General features: G+C 41.5%; 1 protein-coding gene across 5 annotated transcripts; it reads left to right on the forward strand.

Moving 5' to 3' along the window:
* Window positions 1-232: 232 nt before the first annotated feature.
* On the forward strand, window positions 233-22863 carry trim33 (tripartite motif containing 33). Of its 5 annotated transcripts, none has more exons than XM_086106191.1 (21): window positions 233-804; window positions 5069-5187; window positions 6743-6896; window positions 8300-8432; window positions 9769-9885; window positions 10003-10117; window positions 10334-10480; window positions 11042-11159; window positions 11820-12106; window positions 12586-12786; window positions 14327-14383; window positions 14593-14793; window positions 14960-15092; window positions 15195-15258; window positions 16269-16419; window positions 17099-17382; window positions 17481-17592; window positions 17671-17745; window positions 18701-18853; window positions 20022-20072; window positions 22271-22863. In XM_086106191.1, exons 1-21 carry the CDS (start codon window positions 252-254, stop codon window positions 22502-22504), a joined length of 3459 nt encoding a protein of 1152 aa, XP_085962317.1. In that variant the 5' UTR covers window positions 233-251; the 3' UTR covers window positions 22505-22863. The 5 variants fall into 5 exon arrangements, with proteins under 5 accessions (XP_085962317.1, XP_085962327.1, XP_085962336.1 ...); XM_086106201.1 differs by having other exon boundaries at window positions 16275-16419; XM_086106210.1 differs by lacking the exon at window positions 20022-20072.
* The last annotated feature ends 413 nt before the right edge of the window (window positions 22864-23276 follow it).

Below are 23276 nucleotides of genomic sequence, written 5' to 3' on the forward strand. Positions count from 1 at the left end.
TTACTGAGATAATATAGATCAAAAGTGTTTTGATTTGGCGTCATGATACTGCGAGCATGATGTAGGTGGCATGACGTTGAATGATGCGATACGTAATGTCAACGTGTATCTATTTGAAATGTCATACATTGATTGTGAGCGTCAGAAAAACGGAAGCTCACGAGGCAACAGCTCCAACGTCATGACGCACGGACGTAGTCGTGGTTTGGCAAGTCACGTAGGACGTCCAAGCGGTTCAAAGAGGAAGGAAGATGGCGGATAACAAAGGCGTCGATGATATGGGACCGTCACCAAACCCAGAGCCTCCTCCTTTGGCTCAAGACAACGTGCAGGCGGAGACCCAACCCGAACCTGCGTCTGCGGTCATAGAAGGTGAAACGAAGGAGGCGGAAGAGACCGAGTCGCTTGTTCCCGCTCACGAGGCAACTGCAGCCACCGCTATAGGAGGCGGTGAGGTTAGCATCAGCAATGTTAGCGGCAGGAGCGCTGCTAGCCCGATGGATGCCAGCCCAACTAACGCCGAGCCGAGTCCCGCCGAAGCCCCGGCCGCCGGTGATGCAGCAGTCAGCGGACTCGCCTCGGAAATGTCCCCACCACCCACGGCCCCAGCAGCCGCACCGGCACAGACTCCCATTAATTTATTGGATACGTGCGCAGTGTGTAAACAAAGTCTTCAGAGCCGAGAGAGCGAACCAAAACTTCTACCTTGCTTGCACTCCTTTTGCCTGAAATGTATTCCGCAACCAGATAGGCAGATCAGCGTGCAGGTGACTGGACCGCACGGGCAAACCAACACACATATTGGTGAGTTTTCTCATTAATTACGCCGCACGCGAAATGGAGCCGGCTGCTGCTTTGACACATCGGAGTGTTGCCTGCACATCACTAGTTGTTATCATGCGTGTCATGGAAGCTTTGATCACATAAGTGTGGCAACAAGTGCGTATATCGTTAGGACACGTCAAAATAAAAGCCTCCAAATATATACATGGGCATCGATGGTTTGACATTTAAAAATAGGACATGAAATAATGGTTGCCATGCACCCATTCCTCAAAATAAAGGTACTTTTCGAATTAGCATTATGTGACTGTAATTACAGGGTTTGGCATCAATGGTGGCCCGGGGCCACCACGTGACCTGAAGTTCACTGATGCTGGCCGACCAGGTCCCATGGCAAATTTTTAGGGCCTAACTGATTAATTGGCGAACTGTTACTTACTTTTGTGAACTCCAACTAGGGGTGGGTGAGACATCTATCTATCTATCTATCTATCTATCTATCTATCTATCTATCTATCTATCTATCTATCTATCTATCTATCATCAAACTTGCTTTCACTCTATGCAATTTTACATGATAAGATCCTTTAATAGAAAGAAATCCTTTATTAGTCTCGTAATGGAGATATTCCCAATTCCTAGCAGCAAAGTTATCAAAGGAAGAAGTAGAAGTAAATTTAGGAGCTGCTGGAAAGGCAGCCACTCTCACGGCGCCATCTTGAAGTCCATCCATCCATCCATTTTCCGAACCGCTTAATCCTCACTAGGGTCGCGGGGGATGCTGGAGCCTATCCCAAAAGAGCAAAATAACACAACATATAAGACACAGACAGTCGTGTAATCTTAATCACTTTTCCTGCATACACTTTATTTGAAACAGTTATCAATGAAAGAGGAGAGGATCAAAGTGTCCTTCTACCAGTGGATCAGAGACGTCATGCTCAAAATGTGCACACTTCAGTGTCGTGTCCGAGGACCGGCAACCCGAGGCCAAGGCCAAGGACTTAACTCCGAGGCCAAGGCCAAGGACTTGGAAATTGTTCCGAGGCAAGGCCAAGGCCAAGGACTGATTTTGAGGCCGAGGCCTGGCCGAAGACAAGGTCAAGGATCAAGGACTGATGTTGAAGCCGAGGACATGTATAAAACGATGCTATCATACCACTTGGCAGGTCTTCATGATTTGCAACACCCCTCTACCATAACCCCTAGCACACGTCACTCCCTAACGCTTGAATGAAGTGTTTTTATTCAAAGAGTAGAACAGTCAGGGTACGTGTTATTTATACTGAGAAAAAAACTAAAAGCATATGATATACATTTATGAATTAATGTTTTCGTGCAGTAGTTTCTTAATATGAAGTAAATCAACACTCAACAGGCATGACATGCCGGATGCAGGATAAGTAGCAGATTCAGGATAAGAAGCAGTAGCAGGTAATGACCTAAAGTAAACAAATGCAATTTAATGAATATATCTACCTTAGGCATCACAATGTAAATGTGTATATTTGACATTAATTAAGTTCATACCTTCAACTTCACAATAATCATAAATAATTCAATCAACCATGATTTTAAACTATGTATTATCAATATTTATTATTCTAAACATGAGAAAGCATTCAGCAAACATAACTGGAATCGAGCAAAAGGACTCCAAATCCCAACGGCCAAACCCGGAAGCGAAGTGCCGGCATTATTGACTCCAGCTGTAACGCAAATTACTTGGTTCAAACAAACATTCTAGTGCCACCGCACACACGTGACAACTGTGCAAAAATAACTAAATAAAAGACACCACTGTTACAGAAAGACTTAACACAGCATTTAAACTGTCGATCGCGAACGGTAACTGACCGTGATTGAAACTAACTGTGATGCCGCTCTTTATACGTTGCGTTAACTGTCACCTGTCAGTGGCAGCCCTGCCCCTCTTAAAGCGACAGATAAATCCAACAATATGGGTTTCCCTGGATGGAGTTTGTTTGATTTCTTCATGATTTTTGCGGTCCTCGGACCCGAGGACTTGACTCCGAGGCCAAGGACCAAGGACTTGACTCCGAGGCCAAGGACTGAGTTCTTTGGTCACATTAGAAGAAGTGAACATAGATACAACATGTTTTAACTTTGTAGTCTCCAGCCAAGTAAAATAAACTTACAATCTCAGACAAGTGGTCTTGTCAACATTCTGTGCGTCAAGGATCTCAAACGTTCGAATGTTCACAGTTAAACAATATAAAGTATGTTTACATTAAATGAAGCAAATTAAATAAACTCAAACAACCTGAGACAAATGTTGACTGAAAAGATTTCAAACATTTTCTTCATTTAAAAATGTAAACTGTAAAACAAACTGTTGTGGTTTGAAACACTGATACTGTGGAGAACTGCTTTGAGGGTGATTCACTTATCAATCTGGGTCTTGCCAGGTGAGAAATCAGCGGCTTACATTCAGTTTCTCTCATGCCAGGTCTGGTTTTCTTTTGGAATAATAATAAATAAGATTCATCTAGAGAGGATGCGTCGGTGTCAAAAAGAGAACTGGACCTGACCTCTCCCCTAGGATGTGTGCTGTGTGCCTACTACAGTATACAGTTCTTGTGTTGCTCGGCTGGAAAAAACAAAACAAAACAAAACACTCCAGGTCCTCATCCTCCCTCCACCTTTTTCTACCCTCTGCCCGTCTCAGTACAATGGGGTGCAGAGCCTTCAGTCGCTCTGCCCCCAAACTCTGGAACTCACTTCCTCCCAACATTCGTAATATTGACTCTCTTTCCATATTCAAAACCCAGCTCAAAACCCACCTATTCAGACTTGCCTACCCGCCTTAGATCTTTCTTTCTTTGTTTATTATTTTATCTGTTTTACTATTGCTCTTGGTTGTACAGTGTCCTTGAGTGTTATGAAAGGCACTTGCAAATGTGATGTATTATTATTATTATTATTATCCATTCCAGCCATTTGACATAATTGCCTTTGTCAGTCTCAGATGACAAACACCACACTTTGGTTGTGGCTTTTTGATCACTAAGGCTTGAAAAGTTCTGACTGAATTCACCCCATGTCTACTTATGTGCCAAAGAAGTCTAATCTAACACACACAAGCTGTGTGTTGTCTCTGTCATGCTCGTGGTACGATGTAGGGAATGAAAACATTTCTGGGTGAATTCCACACCCGATTTGAGTATCGGTGCCTCTCAATTTATGACCTGGAAAAATAACCAGTGAAATGCTTGCTTTTATGGGCAGTGTGAAAGGCTCATAAGCGAATGGAGGAAGGATTGTCGAAAGAGGAAATTCCCTTTTTTGGTGAACAGTCCCGGCAGCCAAATGCAAATACTTGTTACAAACATGGTGGTATGAGGCATGTTTTTTTGTTGTTGTTGTTGTTGTTGCTACAATTCATTTATGCAGTCAAACACCGATAATTGCATCGTGTTAAACAGGTCAAAGCATTAAATAGACAGATAACGATATGTAATTCTTGTTTTCTTCCTTGCTGCTGTAACATGTTAATTTCTCTCAAATTGGTGTTATTTGTATTAATCCTGTTTAATACTGTATAAGGTTTCAATGAAGAGTAGGTGTGATTTCAGTAAGCAGCAGAGGTTTTCTGGTCCTGTTCAATTTCGAGTAATTTTGTGTGTGAGCACGCGTGCACACACTTAGCGCTCAATCATTCAGGGACCCGAGCAGATGGCACTTCCATAAACTGGCTGGGAGCTGCTCAAACCGGTTCTGGCTGGCTCGAACCACCTCATTCTCGTTGTTGGCTAAAATGGCGGATCAAGCACTTGTTTATTGGCTTTTACTTTCAAAACATCTCGTGAAGTTTAAAATCATGTGTGTAAAATAATTGGTAGTTCAACATCCTAACGAAATTATTCGCATGCTGGTGTAATTTGCAATTTGATTAATGTAATTAACGATCCTGATTGAGCAACTGAAGCGATTTGGGATGGAAGATCTACCGGTAATTACCTTTTAACGCAACCCGAGCATACCAAGATTGAAGCATCATTTAAACTCAAACTTCCATGACTCAAACTCAAGCTTCCTTTGATGGCCCTACAGAAATATTTCTTTTGCAGCCACTTATAACAAAAAAGTCGAATACTGAGTATAGCTTTTAAGTCGTTTACAAGCTTTGTAATCCTTGAATACCGTTTGCTGTTTTTTTTCCTTCTATTTTCCTCCAAGAAATTCACACAACTTTCCAAATAACGAGCCTTTCTAAACCCAGTTGACTCGAATCTCATTCTTTTATTCTGTCTTGTGTCCTCAGTAAATGTTATGCGATGCTCAGTGTGCCACCAGGACTACAAACAGAACGATATTGTCGCCAACTACTTTGTTAAAGATACCTCAGAGGCGACCAGCACGTCCGATGAAAAAGCCGCACAGGTAAGTTAAGAAAAGGCTGGAATTTGTCAACACCAATCTTTAATGTTAAGGTGACATCTGGAGAATTTACTTTTGGAACTAAATCGTTTGGCGTTGTCTGCCTATTTCTTAAAATGTTACTGTCACAAAACAGTAGCGTAATTAACACAATAGCTACCCGCACACTTGAGTGTCTCAACCAATGGCAGCTGCTTGTTAGCACCCCCTCACAGTGCTGGGAAAAAAATAATGATGCCATCATAAAGAGTAGAGGTGCAACAATTAATTGATTATCAAATTAATTGATAATTGTTTAGCGACCTTGTTTTAATTAAAATTGCCAGACTCCTCGAAATTTCAGCCTCTCAACAGTAAATATTCTCAGATTTCTGTAAACGTCCATGAAAGCAGAACGATTGTCTTTGAATAATCAAAGCAAAGCGTTTGTAAACATCTGCTATACTTTGGGAAACGATGATCAACAATTTTGCCTATTTTCTCATTTTAAGGACTAAACCAGCACCGAATTATCAATTTGTAGGTGCATTTCCTGCACCATAACTTGAAATGAGGTCTTGTTTTTTTTGGGGGTGGGGGGGGGGGGTGATGGAACTTGATGGAGGCGAGGAGGGAGAGGATGTTGTGGTCGGCAGGATCCTTTCGCCGTCCTCTGCGTCCTCAGAGTCCTCCTCACGTTCATTTGAATTCGGGCTGAGTTGAAGTGTGAAATCAGAGCCTGGAAAGGGAGAAGTTGCTTCAAGAAGATTTTATCAGAATGTTCAGGGCACAAGTGTGATACAGACAATGGCTGTGGTCAAGGCACAAATGCGCAGGGTCAATATCCCAAGGCAAATCTTATATACTCTAAATAGGGCGTAGCTTTCAATGGATACTTCACTTTCGGTTTCTTGAATTGCTGTCGCGGCATATTTGTTTTTCCTAAAAGCTTTCCCAGCTCGTTTGTTTACGAGTAGCTGTTGCATTCGTTTACCTAGAAATTAGAAACCGTTCCGCAAATCTTCCAATACATTTTTACAAAGCCAACAACACTTGACAACTCTTTCCCCTATTCTCTTGGGTGAGCTTCTGCTTAATCAGAATTTGTTTAAAGTGTACAGTGGACCCCTGCTATTCACAGGTGACATGAACCGAGCTGGCCCACGAATAGTGAAAATTCGATTTTGGGGGATATATGAGGCGTTGACGAAAACCTTTCTCGGTTGCCAATCGGCTTGATTCAAAAATCAACGGCGTGTTATTTCAGACACCCTTTATCCGCATATTTACATCGCGAAAACAACAACTATCCCGCAAGCCATGATTCCAACTGTACCAATCGTGGAAATAACAGGATTCAGCTGGTCAAAACAAAGGCGTATGGCGTGATTGATCAAACCAAAGTTTGGTTGGCATGCACGAGTTGCTGCATGGTACAGCATATAAAGGTATTTGTTGGTCTGTGTGAAAGGGGATAGGATGTCTGATTTCTATTTTGACATTATGAAGGAAATTTATCGTTTGCTGTATGAATGCAGCTGTTTTACCGTGCATTTGTCCTGACTTTTATCTTTTCAAGGTATGTACAAGTTGTGAGGATAATGCTGGAACCATAGGCTTTTGCGTGGAGTGTGGAGAGTGGCTGTGTAAGACCTGTGTGGAAGCTCACCAGAGGGTCAAAATAACCAAAGATCACAAGATTCGCACGAAAGAGGATGCTGACACGGCGTCTGGTAAGTGTAGCCAAACACTGTATTTTCTTAACAGGCTATTAACAGCCTTTCCTCGTCTCCCACCGTGGTCACAGTGAAGCCAAGCGCTACATACGCTTCGTCATATTTCCTCCCTTCGAATGCTCCCTGCGCGCACTCTGCCAATGAGAGCGCCACTGCCCCCTAATGTAGTGGAGGTGCAACTGCACTTTATTCTAGGAAAGTTTAAAAAAAAAAAGTCGAAATAAAAAAGCATGTTCCCCGAGGTCAAACGCGCCCCCCTTGACGGAGCCTCGCACCCCCCAAGGGGGGCGCGCCCCACTATTTGAGAAGCACTGCTGTATGTGTTTGATGGAACGTAACACGATGTCCTTGTTGGTACGCTAACATATTGTTGTATCTACTATGGGTTAAGGAGGAATTAGTCGGTGGACTCACATTTATTAACAACCAGCAGTGTGTGTGCGTGTGTGTGCCATAGCGGTGACATAGATGGCAGAAAGATTTCTCTCTCTCTCTCTCTCTCTCTCTCTCTCTCAAATGTGTTGAAATGTAGTAACACAACATGACATATTTGCGCAATGCAAGCCCTTATCAGCATCACACGACTAAACACTAAAACACAAAATTACATTTGTTCCTCCAAAAATATTTTCCCAGGGGCATACCACATTTGTGTAGATCAATTTACTAATTCGAATAATGCATACTCGTGAGGAAAAAACATTTTGGATAAACATTAAAATGAAAATCTAAAACCAATACGAGTGTTTAGTTTTCATTTGCGCAGTGCATTTTCCTAATATATTCCTCGGCTTCATGCCCAAGTAGAGTGAAATATGATTACAGGTATTTCGTTTGTGTATCATTGATAGTTTCACTGTATGGGTGCAACTCTGCATAGTGTATAGTTTTGGTTCCATTTTAGAATGCATTAAATTACAGCTAAAAATTTAAAGTTTGTCCCTCATTTTTTAAAAAGGAATGCCGGTCAAAGTTCAATGGACAGTCTTCATGTATCATTTTATTTGTCATACCTTGTTCATACCTTTAATAATTCAAGCTGTAAGCTAATGATGGTTGTAAGAGCAGCCGCATGCTGGTGCGAGACGCCATAAATTATACATGATCCGACTAGTTGACTAATCGTGACTACTGAGTAGACGACTAGCAAAATAATCGTTTATGACAGCCCTACTGCCAATGAGAAAAACACATTTTCATGTCTATTTCTTCAGTATGTAGCAGCATCTGCACAACCTACCCTTGTTGACATGAGCAAAAAAAACAACAACAAAACCCCCCAACCTGATTTCATGCTTAAATCTATCCTCCAGTTTGGGTTGATGGTATGTGTGGAAACATATCTTCAACATTTGTATCGCCCAATTCATTTACCGGTGTCTTCTCCACTGTGTTCCCAGAGTCTGTGGGTACATCTGGACAGAGGCCCGTTTTTTGTCCCATCCACAAGCAAGAGCCACTCAAGCTTTTCTGTGAGACCTGTGACACTTTGACTTGCCGGGACTGCCAGCTGCTCGAGCACAAGGAGCATAGGTAGTCATTCAATTTGTCTATAAAAATAGAGAGCATGCTTGTTAAGTGTGCTCCATCTTCCAGCAGAGTTGCATTCCTCATACAGTAAACCCATCTCCATCAATGGTTCAGCTATTGTTATTTAATATTTATCTTTTGGACTGTTTTGTTAGAGGTGTTTTTTTGGGGTGCAATGCCTCTGTTGACCAGGCAATTGTGGCGCACTATTTTATTTCAGTGTAAATTTGGAAGAAGAATGAAACTAAGACATGCTACAGCTCAGCTGTAGTTTTTGCTGAGTATTATTGAATGTTTAAATGTGTGTTTTAAAGAAGATAACATTCCATAAAATATTTTAAAAAAAATATGCCCGGGAGTATTCAAATACTCCCCGGATTTCACTTATTGTGGGAGTGGTCTGGAATGTAACCCTTGCGGACAGATGGGGAATTACTGTATACTTTGAAATATTAATTCAGTTGAATGATAAATTAAATGATTGGCTTTTTATTTTTTGTGTGTGTGTGTGTATTCATCCAGGCATTAAGGCTTGATTTGAATTCTTCTGTTATATGAAAGCTGTCACTGACAATTACTGTTTTTGTATTCATTGTAAATCGCTAACGATATTATTGTGAACATTGTTTTAACGATGTGCAATTTTACATTATCTATCTATACTTGTCTCTAAATGAAAACCGATTGTATGCATAGATTACAAAAGAGGAGAAAGTTCCTGGAAGTCCTCATTCGACTTCATGCCAAATCATCCCCCAAAAAATCTATCAAAACATTTTTAATTATTTCCAAAATTAAATGAGAGAATGGTGTCCAAAAACATGCAAAGGAAAAATAGATTATGAGACAATCAATAAACGCTTCACAATAATTTGTTAAAAAGAAATGATTGCATATAACTGCAAAAAGGCATTAATAGTTTAGTAGCTGAAATTCAATGCGGCTAAGCCAGCAGCTAAGAGTGCCCCTAAGATCTTTTTTGCTGGTCGTTTGTCAACTATAAAGTTGTGGAAATGTTGGAAGATGCAACTACTAGATCGATAGAAAAACTCAATCATGGGAGAGCCTGTGCCTTGGCTTGATGCAAGCGCCTCGATGGATTTCCGGGTCTAACAATCTCGTATCGTCACTCTTGTACTACGAAGCCACGCCGCTCTAACGTGCAGAATGTGATTTGTGGAATTGGGTTTGTACAAAGACATTGATGATGCGTGTTGGTAAATGAGTTGCAAGTTTACAGCATTTTTTTTGTAGATATCATCAGATTATCCTTATTGGAAAATTTGAAAAGATAATCGAGCTACATTTATTTGCCCACATGACCCACCCCTATTTTCAGGTATCAGTTCTTGGAAGAAGCTTTTCTTAACCATAAAAGTATCATTGAATCAACAATGACCAAACTCCAGGAGAAGAAAAACTACGTCCATTATTCAGTGACTCAAGTACAAAACAGGTGAGTGAATGTCAACTCTTTGTCGCTGCTTATTGACATGGATTTGTCAATTCCTATCATAGTGACCTGACAAGATCAATAGAATTATTGTAATGTGTGTGTGATTTTTAAATCCAGGTTAAAAGAGCTGGCTGAATCCCATAAGAAAGTTGAACATGAGATCAAGATTGCAGTGTTTACTTTGATAAATGAAATTAACAAAAAGGGCAAGTCTTTACTACAGCAGCTGGAGGTGAGAAGAATTTCTCTGATGAACTCATCTTTGTTCACTGAATTTATTTATTCAAACAAGTGTTCAGTGCTTTTATTTTACTTATTTTTTATTTTTGTTTTGGATTAAAATGGGGGTCTCTAGGATCTTTGTACCAGTGCTTAAACTGTCCTCTGTGTGACCGTTTTACAATGCTCAAGTGTAATTTTACAATGAAATATTCCCACTTGTGTCTAGACTGTGACCAAAGAGCGCAGCGCGAGGCTAATGGCCCAGCATAAGGATACCACCCAGCTCGCCCAGCAGATCCACCATGTGCTGAACTTCTGTCAATGGGCCATCTCGACTGGCAGCAGCACAGCGCTGCTTTATAGCAAAAGGCCGGTATGTTCTTGACCTGCATGTTCATATGTATCATGTCATATTTTATTTACCACAAAGATACTTAATAAAGTGGCAACCATGGGGAATACTACAGTTTGTTTGTCATTTTTAGTGTACATTATCCCCATTTATGAGTTTAAATTAATCATCAGAATAATTCAAAAATTATGCTACAAATTTTCATGAAACATAGTAGAGCAGTGATTAGAAACTAAAATGATGGAGGGTGACATCATTCATATCCGTTGTTCACTTAAATTTTTAAATACAGAGCTGGTGTTGTTTTTTTATTTTTGTACTCCATATACATTGATCAGCATGTTCATATGTATCACGATATATTGAAAATTGGGGCCGGCGATGAAGGGACAAAAATAAAAAAGTAAATACATTTACAACATATTTACAGTAAAAAAATAAAAATAAATAAATAAAAGAATGGTGGTGGTGAATGGTTGTAGAATGGTGGTGGTGCATTGGCCAAACAAGAAAGTTACTCGTTTTTAATGGCATTGTGGAGTCGGGTCAACAAATGACTTCTGTGTGTGTGTGTATTTACAGATTCTATTTCAGCTTCGCCAGCTCTTTAAGGCAAGACTGGAGCCAGTGCCTGTGTCTAATGGAGAAGTGCGCTTTTTCTGTGACCCAACCTTCTGGGCCAAAAATGTGGTTAATCTAGGTATGGAGCAGATTTCACATATGATGGCAGATTTTTCAAGTTTCAGTTGTGACCATGGGTCTTAATTTTACTTCTACCAAGCATGAAAGCAAGCCTCGTCTTTTGGTCCATTGGTTGGTTAGCAGCGTTACGCAAAAACGACACCATTGATTTCCATTAACATCCTAGCCCCATGCCCATTCATCCCTGTACATTGAACATTTGACCCTTGAACATTCTTATTCTTTTTGTCAAGTACAAAATTACCTTGTAGGTTGGTGAAATTGAAGGCTCTTGAGTTTTCGTTCTGCTACATCCACCCCTTTGAGGCCTTGCATAATTATACATATTGAAGCTATTGAATAAGCCTTACCCTTATCTCTTTATATTTATTTTTTTTATTTTTTATTTTTATAAATTTATTTTCACAAGTCTTGGGACTTAGTGGGATAACCTGGAACCTCGGGGATTGTATTTCGTGCCTGGCATGTGAAAATTTGTGTTAGTATGACCACAAAAAGAAGACATGCATTTCAATTCATTTCAGACCCTTTATGGTGGTGTTATTTAGTGCATGTCCCAATATTTATGGTACCTAGAATTATAACGCTTGTAATTAATTAATTGATTGCTTTGGATGCACCCAGCTGTTTCTGTGAGTACCATTTTTTCCAATTTTAGGTAATCTGGTAATTGAGAAGCCACCGCCGCCTGCACATCCTCCGAATATGATGGGTGGAGGTGCTCCCATTTCACCAGGCCACGGTCAACATGGCAAAAATCAAGGGCAGATAAATTTAGCCCAGCTTCGTCTGCAGCACATGCAGCAGGCAGCTTTTGCACAGAAGCAGCAACATCTCCAGCAGCAGCAGCAGCAACAGCAGCAGATGCAGCAACAGATGCGCCTTGCTTCCCAAATGCCCCAGCAACATACCAGACAGACTGTCCCACCCATAGTACAGCAGCAGGTAATTCCAAGTGTCACTGTTACGTGCAGCCATCATAATGCAATCGTGTCAGAAAAGGCTGAATATATTAATTGATGCAATTCCAATACCTTGATTTAGTCAGGTCCTGCAATTGCACACAGCCAGTCCCAGGCACGTTTAAGAAGTGAATTTCTTTAAGTTGGCAGCGCTAGTATAAAAGCTAACAGAATATTTGAGCTATTTTTCTATGCTTTATATCTTGTTGAAGCCATTCCTTCTATCAATTTGGTACAAATGCCGATGATTGATGAATTTAACTGAATAAAACTCAAAATATTGAATACTCTATTTAAAAAGCAAGAACATAGATTAAAAATGATAATGTCATGCTCGTGTATTTAAAATCAAATGTTTGCTTGGGAAATTGACACATTATTCATGAACTCACGAATTCTAACTCTGTTCTCTGTGTCGTCACCAGCTTAAATTTCTAAAGTTCTGCATTACTTTCTGACCAGCCTCCCAGGCTCATCAGTATGCAGCAGCACCCAAGAGGGCAAATGGTCCTAAATGGTGGGCCCGTTCCCTCCATGTACTCTTCGTCCCACCATATGCGTCTACCAGGCCCTCCACAGGGACAGGGCAGGATACCCACAGCTCAGCCGAGACACAACGGGCAACAGTTTCCCACCATGATACAGCCTCACCTGCAGCGACAGGTCAGTCCGCACTTGCACGGACACGCAAGCACCCGCACAAATCTGTCTTTTTTTTCTCCTTCTTCTCTTTTTATGTGACAGCACAGTTTTTTATTAATTACCTGCTTTAATCTCCTCACTTGAGCCTTTTTTTAGTGTTCCCCACCAAAATCCAGTTTTTTCACACCTTGCTTGATCATGTATTTTTTAAGTGATCATTTTTATGGATTTGGACTAACTGATGCAGGAAGCTTCTTGCTGGCTCGCGAGTGCGGCTAACCCGGTGGAATGGTCACTCTAAAATCACTCATCACTGCCCTCGTAGTGGCGAATTAGCCACAATTCTCCGAGTGAGACAGTGGCCTGCTGGCGCCAGGGACGTGCGATCCACTGGTCTGCTATTTAGTTATTTCTCGTGCTCATTTTCCCCACAATAACGTCACTTACACTCACATTTGGTCTCTGCTTTACTTGTCTGTTATGTTATCAACAGCTGTGTCTGTTCGCAAGCAGCAAGCTTTTGCAAAGCTAAGTTTAGCCATCTTGCATTTAACACAGGTTCCTTCTCCAACTTTCCACATCTTAATGTGATATTTAGTCCACAAACTGCGTACAGTACGTTATAATTAGTCATGCTAGGGTTAAGAGTACACTCTAACCAGCGATGGTACATTATAAACTTAAAGCTAAACGATGCAATGGCATCTTAAGTAGCTAACATCGCTGCCTTTGGACACAGGGGACTAGGCTTCTGATCTATGAATGATAACATCCTATTGAGTCTTTCGGCAAGACCCTTTATGCTCAACCCCGATTCCCAGCCTTTACAGATCTTAAACCCAGGATAAAAATGCGTGGGCTGCATCATGATTGACATCCGGTGAAAAACTTGTCATATCAGCTGTGGTGAACCTGACCAGAATTCATAAACTGCAGTCTCCACACCAATAGAGGGTGCTCATATACTGTGATAAGGTCATGAGGGGTTTGGAAACAGTAATTGCATACAGTAGAAATGATTTTGAATATTTTTGGGGTGCCGACTTTTCCGACTTGGCTGATTTTAGTGGAACAGCAAATTAATAAGTGTCCATAGTCTGTTTCTGTGCGGCCCGGTACCAAATGGGCCTAGCCCGGTGGTTGGGAAGCTCTGATCTGGACTATCAAATGATATATTTATTACAAGGGCAAGTACTGAATCCCAAATTGCAAGTTAATAGCCGCTAGTTTAAAAATGAATATTAGTAATATTGAGTGTTTAGAATGATCACACTCTGTTTTATGAATGAGATTCTGGGTGTTTGTGTTTTACATTTAAGTTATGAATGTAGTACTGTACTGTGTACTGGCATATGACCGAATCTTAATGTGATGGAATTCTTTCTTTTCTTTTTTTTAATGCAGTGCATATTGATTCACCTTAACTTTATGTAGTATCGATCAATCAATTTCCAAGGTAGCCATTAAGAATGCAGTGTCAAAATGTACGCGTACTACCTGCATGTAAGACTAGGACAGCGAAACTTCCACTATACCCCGCCATGTTTGTTTCTGTGTCCAGATGTCTTTAGAATCTGAGATGAGCCACCAAAGGTTTCGTTTCTTACTGCAATCTGGGGTTTGGTACCTTTTTACTACTTTGCCATTCGTGTATTTGGTGTAGCATGTTTGTCATCCAAATGCATGATTGGTAACCATCTTCAACACAGCAGACTTTTTTAATTTTAATTCTTAATAACACTCACTGGGTGTCTTGCATTCTTGTTTTCCCAACATTTCTCCTCTGTCTCCCATTACCCCCCTCAATCCTTCCTGGTTTTTATTCAGCATTCCAACCCAGGCCATGCAGGCCCTTTCCCAGTGGCTTCGGGCCACAATGCAAACCCCACAAGTCCTACCAGTGCCAGCATGGCAGGGGCACATGCTCATCGAGGCTCTGCCAATCCTGTCATCGCTCCCATTGAGCTCATCCCCTCAGTCACCAACCCAGAGAACTTGCCCTGTCTACCGGAGATCCCACCCATTCAGGTGTGCATATGAGAATTTTTTGGTGCTGGTAACCAGGACTGAACAATTTTGGAAAATAAGTATAAATGACTTCTGGGATTTATTTTGAGTTGACTTCCCCGTTAATCATCTGAATTTATCTGGAGCACCAACTAAATGTAACATAACTGTACATTTGTTTCAATAGCTAGAGGATGCGGGTTCGAGCACCCTTGGCCACCTCCTGACTCGCTACATCACAGCGAGCACACAACAGCAGTCGGGTTCAATGGACATGAACCCCTCCCCTGGACTTTCGATACACTCGCCTGGATCCTCAGGTACCCAAATCCTTACAAAGTACTCCACCACTCTTGTGCCCCAGACTCACCTTATGTACTATTTAACTGCCGTATTTACATTACACCATTTTGTGTCTGCAGGTCTTTCCAATGCACACACGCCCGCACGACCCTCCAGCACATCCAGCACAGGCAGCAGAGGCAGGTGAGGCATCACTGCAGCTTGTGGGCCATTATTGACCTGAACACTGTCTCAGACCAGCCCATGCAAAGTCTTTGTGAAGTTTTTTTCCTACCCCTCGACTTGATTTTTTTATTTTTTTAAAGCAACTGGCAACAAAGCATAAAGTAGTCTTTACGTGAGCAACATATTTCCTGCACGGTGGTGGGAAGAAGGCCAGGGGGATTTGCCCTAACAATGATTTGTGTGTCCCAACTCGGAACACCTAATGAGTTAACGGTTGGGACTCAACATGTCTGCATATTTTACAAAATTGATGTGGACGGTGATTGTTAAGTAGTGATAGAGTTAATGTGTGTATTCTGTGTGTAATATTAATGACAGATTATAATTTTGACATTTTTCATTTTTGATTACGAAGGCATTTTTACACTGCAGTTACCAACATTCAGCAGCCATTAATTGCATATGTGCAATGAGGGAACAGCGAGTCGTGGCGCGATGTGCAAGGTGGGCACGCGACACTCTCTCCAATTGAAAAATGCGTGATTCGAAAGCGCTTATGTGACGTCCCGGAGATGGTCTGGCGGAGTGATTTCAGGATGCTAACAGCAATAGACCAACCAGTGAGGAAAGCCTTGGTGTTTCTTCCTGGTTTGCTGCTACGCAGGCATTTCCAAATAGGGGCAAGTAAAAACCAAGTGCAGTGTGAAAAGGCCTTAACTATATAAAGCTTGTCAGAGCAACACAATTTATTGCTTTATGGGCAATTTTTTGGGGTTGTTGTTTGATTTTAAGCAGATTTAATTTTAACTGGTTTTGCGCAAGTTCAGATTTGGGCTCACGTGTCACAAGCTTCAATTTATACTGAAAAAAATAGCATGACGTGGCCCTCTGCAGTTGTTCCATCTTCTTCGACGGCCCTTTTGGAAAATTTGTTGGCCACGCCCGCTCGAGATAGTCTCATTTGATTATCTTCTCATTTGACATTTTGTAATTTAAGGTGATCTGTTCTCTCCTGCTGTCTTCTCAAGTTGTAGCTCTGCAGGGAGAACAGCAGCCAGTGGAGGTACTGTGGAACCTGTTCGGGTCAAACAGGAGCCTGATTCAGAGGAGAGTTACAGGTGTCCAAGTACTTCCACGAAGGCGGAGGGAGCACAAGACTCTGGGAGGAGTGCTTGCATGGTACGGAAAATGGCAAATAGTATAGTTGGAGAGATGCTAGTCTGCGTTCTATGTACTGGCGAGTCGCCCTTGAGCAAGGCACTGACCTCACCACCCTAGCTGGAGCGATACAAAAATTGTTTGCGGGCCCCCTTACACTGAATTCTCTCTTTGCCTTCCTGCCTTTATTGTGTCTTAAAAAAGGATTACCGGTAATTCTCCTTGAACTTTTTCACACTTTGTGTCTTCACAATCACCACATTTCAGGAGCATGCGGACGGGGCCAGCCCTTGCATGTCCGGGAAAACCTGAAAAATGATTGACAAATATTCCAGTCATGGAAAACACATGCGAAATGAGAGGGAAAAAGTCAAAAAGCTCAGCTCTGCCTCTTGCCGGCACAGCGTCACATGTGACACTACCAACCAATCAAATTGTGTTTTCCCTTGGAACAGTTCTTCTGCTCAGTATTTTTATATGACTCTGTTGCTAGATTTACCAACCCAATTAACAATTTATTTCCTCCAATGAAGTGCCAAGACTGGCAACTTTCAGTTCAAGATTGTTGCTGTAGCACCGTATATCGAGTGTGAGGTTTTTCTCCCTCTCTCTGTCTCCTCAATTGAGATTTCTCCACCATTTGTTTTATTGTATTGTATAAAAAAAATGACACCAAAACCTGCCTTTCCTCGCCCTGCAGATGGGCAGTCCTAGTCCTGTAAGCAACACAAAGGAGAATATTAAATCAGAGGCCCAGTCTCAGACCTCTTGCTCTGGGCTCAACGGCTCTGGTACGCCGCTAACCAACGGATGCATGGACAAGGGGTCATCAACCGCAACGGGCAATCTTGACGTGAAGGAGGATGACCCTAACGAAGACTGGTGCGCTGTTTGCATCAATGGCGGCGACTTGCTGTGCTGCGATCGTTGTCCCAAAGTGTTCCACATGAAATGCCATGTACCCACCATCAAAATATTCCCCAAGTGAGTAGTCTGCAAAGAAGACTGACATAAATGCATTCTGCACAATCAAACTTGCACTTTTCCTTTGAATCACATTGTTTTTTTTGCATATTTCTCAGGGGGGATTTTCTGTGCACATTTTGCCGGAGTATATCTAGTCCTGAGATAGAATACTGTGACGACAGCAGGAAAGTCAGTGGAGAGAATGTCCTTAATCCTGAAGAGCAGAGGGCGAGTACAGCCAGCATATCTGCACTGGGCTTGAATATCCTTACTGACAAAATTAATTCTCTTCTTAATTCTCTGCAGAAATGTGAGCGCCTCCTACTGTATATCTTCTGTCATGAGCTGAGTGTGGGCTTCCGGAAGCCTGTCCCGAGCTCTGTGAGTAGCCATGCACACCCACATAAAGTAGAATGGACTCTATGCACACGCACCGTTTCCCAATTTGGGTTCGACAGCATGCTTGCTTGCAGTCGTTAGTCCAACACATAGCGATAGTATCAAACTTTTGACAATATACTCACTGTCTCCCGAAATGACATCAAGTTACCGTGAATGACGGTTCTCTTTTCTTCAGCGATCTGAGTATTGGCAAAGTTGAATAAAATAGAATACAAAGCCTTCGCCACACTTTATGGCGCAGATGCATTAAAATGTTCTTCAGGAAAACATAAAAGACAGCCAATAATAAAATAACAGCAATGAAACGCATTTACTCGTAACTGCCACAAGTGTCAAATAATTTAAGATGACCACGTGATTTTTGTTAAAGCGATACTTGTATCGACATGGAGTTTCACTCAATGAACTTTACACGGTGTTGGCTGACCCATCACTTGTTAGGTGTGTTCAAATTAAAAGCGCAGTGGAATCGTTGAATACAATTATCGGCACACCACAGAGATGGCTTAATGAGCGATATCCGTCTTTAAAAAGTCACAACTTATGATGACATTTCCACCTTGAAAGGCACCGACCGGCTCCAAACAATTGACTATAGCTATCACACAAACACAGTGAGGTTGTTTTTCCTCCAGAGGTCATCCTAGTAGATTGAAACAAGCAAATACCAGAAGCACATAACACATCTCACCTTTGCCCGGGAAATGGCTAATTTGTGCTCGAGCTTCAAAAATGGTAACCACAACAGGAAAGTTGTATTTTTCGTCACCAACGCAAACTCAAATATTGTTTGCCTTTATACCAAGACAGTTTAAAATACTGTTATTATTGTATTGTCATCATGAATATATTTTCTCTTTATCCAAAGCTGCAGTCCACATGTTTACAACAGGAGTGCAACTGTTTTTCCTTTTTTTTCCCCCTTTTAATTTAGGTGCCAAACTACTACAGAATCATCAAGCACCCGATGGACTTGAAGAAAGTGAAGAAAAAGCTGCAGCTCCAGAACTCCCAGTACTACACGTCCATCCAGGAATTTGTGTGTGACATGCGCATGATCTTCCAAAACTGTGCAAACTACAATGAGGTGCGCAGCATGACTCTCTAGCCTGTTTTTGGAAATACCACCTGGTGTGTTTCTGAGCGTGCATGCAATTTTTGGTGAGAATGACCGCAACCGGTTCAAAGAATAGCTTTTAAGAAACTGCAGTTTACATGCTGTCGGGGTTCTTAGCATAGCATGTTTTTGCAAGGGATAAGATATTGAAGACGTCCCTGGGGCCACAGACAAACATGATTATCCTAAACTTTGCATGCTAATCATACTCACAGTAGCAGAGGGAGAGAACACTCCACACTGTTAACAGACAGCGATTAAAATAATGAGGATAGAAAGCATGCAATATGACATTGATTCCAAAGAGAATGGTTGATGTCATGATCGTACATTGCACACGAACAGAAGTGTGTTCCAGGACACTCGTTAACGTCAGATTGGTCCCAATTTCGGGACTTTTGCTGCTATTACGAAAACCTCGGGTTCAGATTTTATTTAATTTGTTCTGTGACCTTGTTTTGAACCTGAATGTATCGTAAATCGAGGTTGTTTCCCGTTGAAATGAATGAAAATGCAATTAAGCAGTTAGATTTACTGTATCGTTATGGGTCTGTGGTTCAGATCAAAATGAGTGAAAACACATACTTGCAGCGAGGAAGTAAAGTCTCTCAGCGGATTAGCTGTCCCAAATTCACCTTTGGCCACGATGCGAGCGCTCCCTGGCGATAGTGAGAGCAAGTGGTCGGTGGTAGAAATCAAACTCCTGCCTCAACTGCTTTTTTCAGGGTGTTCATATCAAGATCCTTTTCAAATGGAAAATAGTCCATAAATTAGGATATGAAGAAAATTTGGTGAGCAATCAACTTGGTTTGTTCATAAACAAAATTTGCCCCGTGATGGAAATCGTCGTCTCTTTGGGAAATATATTTATTTATTTTGAAACATATTAAATCGGTTTGTCAACCTGAAATAACTAAAGGACACATACAAAGAAGTAAAGTGAGAGAGATTATTCCTCGGGCAGCAAATCACCTTGAACGCGATTCACTTTTGGTGATCATGATACAGGGGATAGCCTGGATACAGTCACCCATCCACAGACCTCCGATCTGTTCTTACCTCAGTTGCCTATGCTGTGAACTCTTTTCTCCCCCTGCTACTTGACTGTCTGTGTTGTAATGTTATTGCCCCTTTTTAGATGTCTCGAATAATCCAGGTTTATGCTGAGGAGAAAGCGATTAATACGCAGGTAAGATGTTTGAAATAGAGCACAGATGTCCTGTCCCCTCCCGCTGAGGCTTTAAGAAATATTTTTGTCATATTAGAGGAGTATATGAAACAGTCCTCATATTGTTGGATTTCTACTGTCTACTAGGGGATGAATTGACTAGTCCAGAGGTGTCAAGCTCGTTTCAATTCAGGGGACACATTCACCCAGATTGGATGTCAAGTGGGGCCGGACCGGTATATACATCACTGATAAATTTGCGGGGGTCGGCGGGGGGTATAATTACATTTGGAAAAGATTCACATTTATCGATTATCTTGTTGCAAATCCTATTTTCCAATCTATACACTAGATGTATATTTTATAAAACAACCTATAATTTATAAATTATTTAAAATTTACAGAAATTTCCGCATTTATTTGGGAAGTTGTGCAAAATGTAATGTGAATATCTATTAATGACACAACCACAGTAAGTGCAAAATAGAAACTTAAATTAGCTTTTACCACTTTCTACCTTGTTCTAAAAAGCAGGCATATTTTAGCTAAAATACAGTGAATATATATATTTGAGGTAAGCATTTAGTCAGAATAAAGAATTAGCAACCCATCTCCAACTATTAGCATTCATCAAATGATCTTGTATATCTTACTAAGACATTTTTAAAAACATGTCCCAAGTGACTTGCACAGGCTCGTTTTTGCATCTGAAATTATTTACAAAACAGCATAAGGTATTATGAGGCCTACAGATGTTTCTTACTTCATGCATGGATTGCAATCTTTTGTCTTTGTCAACGACATGCTTGAAGTCCACGAGTCCAGACTTCCAAAGTGTGTGTCAAAATAAAAACATGAGTTTCAAAATAAGAGTCTTATGTAAAAATGAATTAGAACTTTCCAGACAGGCAGAACAATCCCCACAGGCCACAACTGAACCCCCTGTCGGCTGGTCCTGGCCATCGGGCCATACATCCGACACCACTGGACTTGGTTGTTGTTGTCGACTTTACAACTTCGCTTCAGCTGGAATCTCGTCTTTTGGCAAGAAGACGGATGCCTCGCTGAAATCAACATGCTTGTAGAACTATCTTATTAAAAATGGGGCTGGTGGAACAAGCACTTTTGAAATATACAAGCAAATATACTCAAATAGAACTAAACCATAAGTGCCGTGCACTCCTTCCGTCTGAAAAGGCATCAGCTAACGCTAGCTGACAAAGAGCTTAAATCCTCACATCAGCTATCTGCAACTTCACCAAACATTCTCCGATGACAAGATGATATATTGCAGTAGCTGATCAGTAACGTCTTTGTGTGCGTGTGTGTGTGCGTGTGCACAATTAACGCTGGACACCCAAAGAGAACATCCCAATGGGCGTTTCTGCCAACCGTCAACTTTCATCCCACAGCTTTAAGATGCGGCCCCCAACCCGCTACTCACTCATCCAGTCACAATTCACAGATGCCCTCAGGGTCTCACTTAGTCAGATCTTATGTGCATAACTTTTGCAACACAACTGCAGGTTTCCTACAATACATTATTGCAAACCATTGTGTGTGTTTTTCTTATATGTGCAGTAAACCCCTTCTATCGTGGAGGGAAGTACATTACAGACCCAGTCAGATCTCCAGAATTGGGGAATGCACAAAACAAACCGACTGAATAGTCAATCCTCTGAAAACATAACCCCAGTCTGTTTTTATAATTAATTTTAATTTGTCGGAGCGGGGTGGGGTCCAATTCAGGACTCTACTATGATCTTTGTGGATTATTAACCTCTGTTGATTTTTATTATGCTCAATGGGGTTTATAAATAATAAATGGGAACAAGAGTCACCTCATTGATCTCCAGGCTGGTCAACACGTAATTAAATTTATCCGTGAGTGCATGCTCAAAGGGGGGCATAACGCCACAGACGGTAGCAGAGGCCCTGGATGCATGTACACAGCACATGTAGTCCCAAGAAAACTAGAGCTGCAGCGGTAGTGCGACTAAACGTGCGTGCAAACACACTTGCTGAATTGCAGCAATGTTTCCTGGAGCCACAGTGGGTTGGGATGTGGTGAAATAAAGTGGCAAGATTTCAGTGCTCTGTATAGCAAGGTTCAGCCAGAGCTACCGTATTAGCACAGCTTTACACCACATCTAATTTGTCTCCTCTTCAACCCATTTTATCCCCAACTCCTCGTCTTCTTTCTCCTCCTTCCCTGGCAGGATGGATCAGAGATGGCCGTCTCCGGTAAGGCAGTGAGTGTCTACTTTGAGGAAAAGCTGCAGGAGATCTTTCCGGGACAGAGCTTCCCCGAGCCGCCTGATGAGCAAACCGTGGACACAAACGAAAAGGAGAAGGAGAGGGAGGGGGAGGAAACGGAGGACTCTGATGACGACTTCATTCAACCCCGACGTAAACGGTTAAAAACGGATGACAAAATTTTCCACATCAAGTAAGAAGAGCAGCGGCAATCTCTTTCTGGTTTCATGAACATTTCACAACTTGCCTCTTCAGATTTTTAAGTTGAATTTGTTTGACAGTTGTAAAGGACTTTTTTTTTTTTTTTTTACATCGAGCATTTTCATTTGTATATATGATGTGATAATTTCTTTATAAAACAAGCTTTCCCTGACCTAAGTGTAATAAATATACAGTAACTTTTTTTTTGTTTTGTTTTTTTTACTTGAAATGTGTTTACTTGATGAATATGTGTGTATAAGAAAATCTAGCCCTCGGAATGAAGGCATTCCTGCAGTATTCATTAGTGGGTGCATCGTCAACTGAAATATATTAAAGGAAATTATATGTTGTGAAATTGGGCTTGAAAGTCGCATCCTTTTTAGTGTTGCTTTTCAGGTGTGTTTATAGTATACGAATAGATGGTATTCTGATACATCCATGTAAACTTACATGAATACAAGTGCAAATCCTTGTATTTGCACTTGTATGTAGGGAAACCCTACATTCCCCCGTGCCGTATACTTGAAGTGTGCGTTAACACAGCAGCTCGACAATTGTGCAAATCTTTCCTGGAATGCGGAAGTAATGAAAGCACGTGACCTGTAGCGTGAATCTTGAACGCGGCGCACCGGGTGACGCGTGCCGGCTGGTTGATGGATGCTGAGTCAACAGTCAGCTGACATTTCGCCTGACATTTCCCTTGTCTTAACCGCCGTACACGTTTACCCCTCGCATATCGTCTGTTGTATGTATGGCGGCTGGCAACCA

This window comes from Hippocampus guttulatus, chromosome 1, assembly GCF_054856545.1.
Source record: "Hippocampus guttulatus isolate MCC_2025c chromosome 1, RoL_Hgut_1.0, whole genome shotgun sequence".
NCBI lineage: Eukaryota > Metazoa > Chordata > Actinopteri > Syngnathiformes > Syngnathidae > Hippocampus > Hippocampus guttulatus.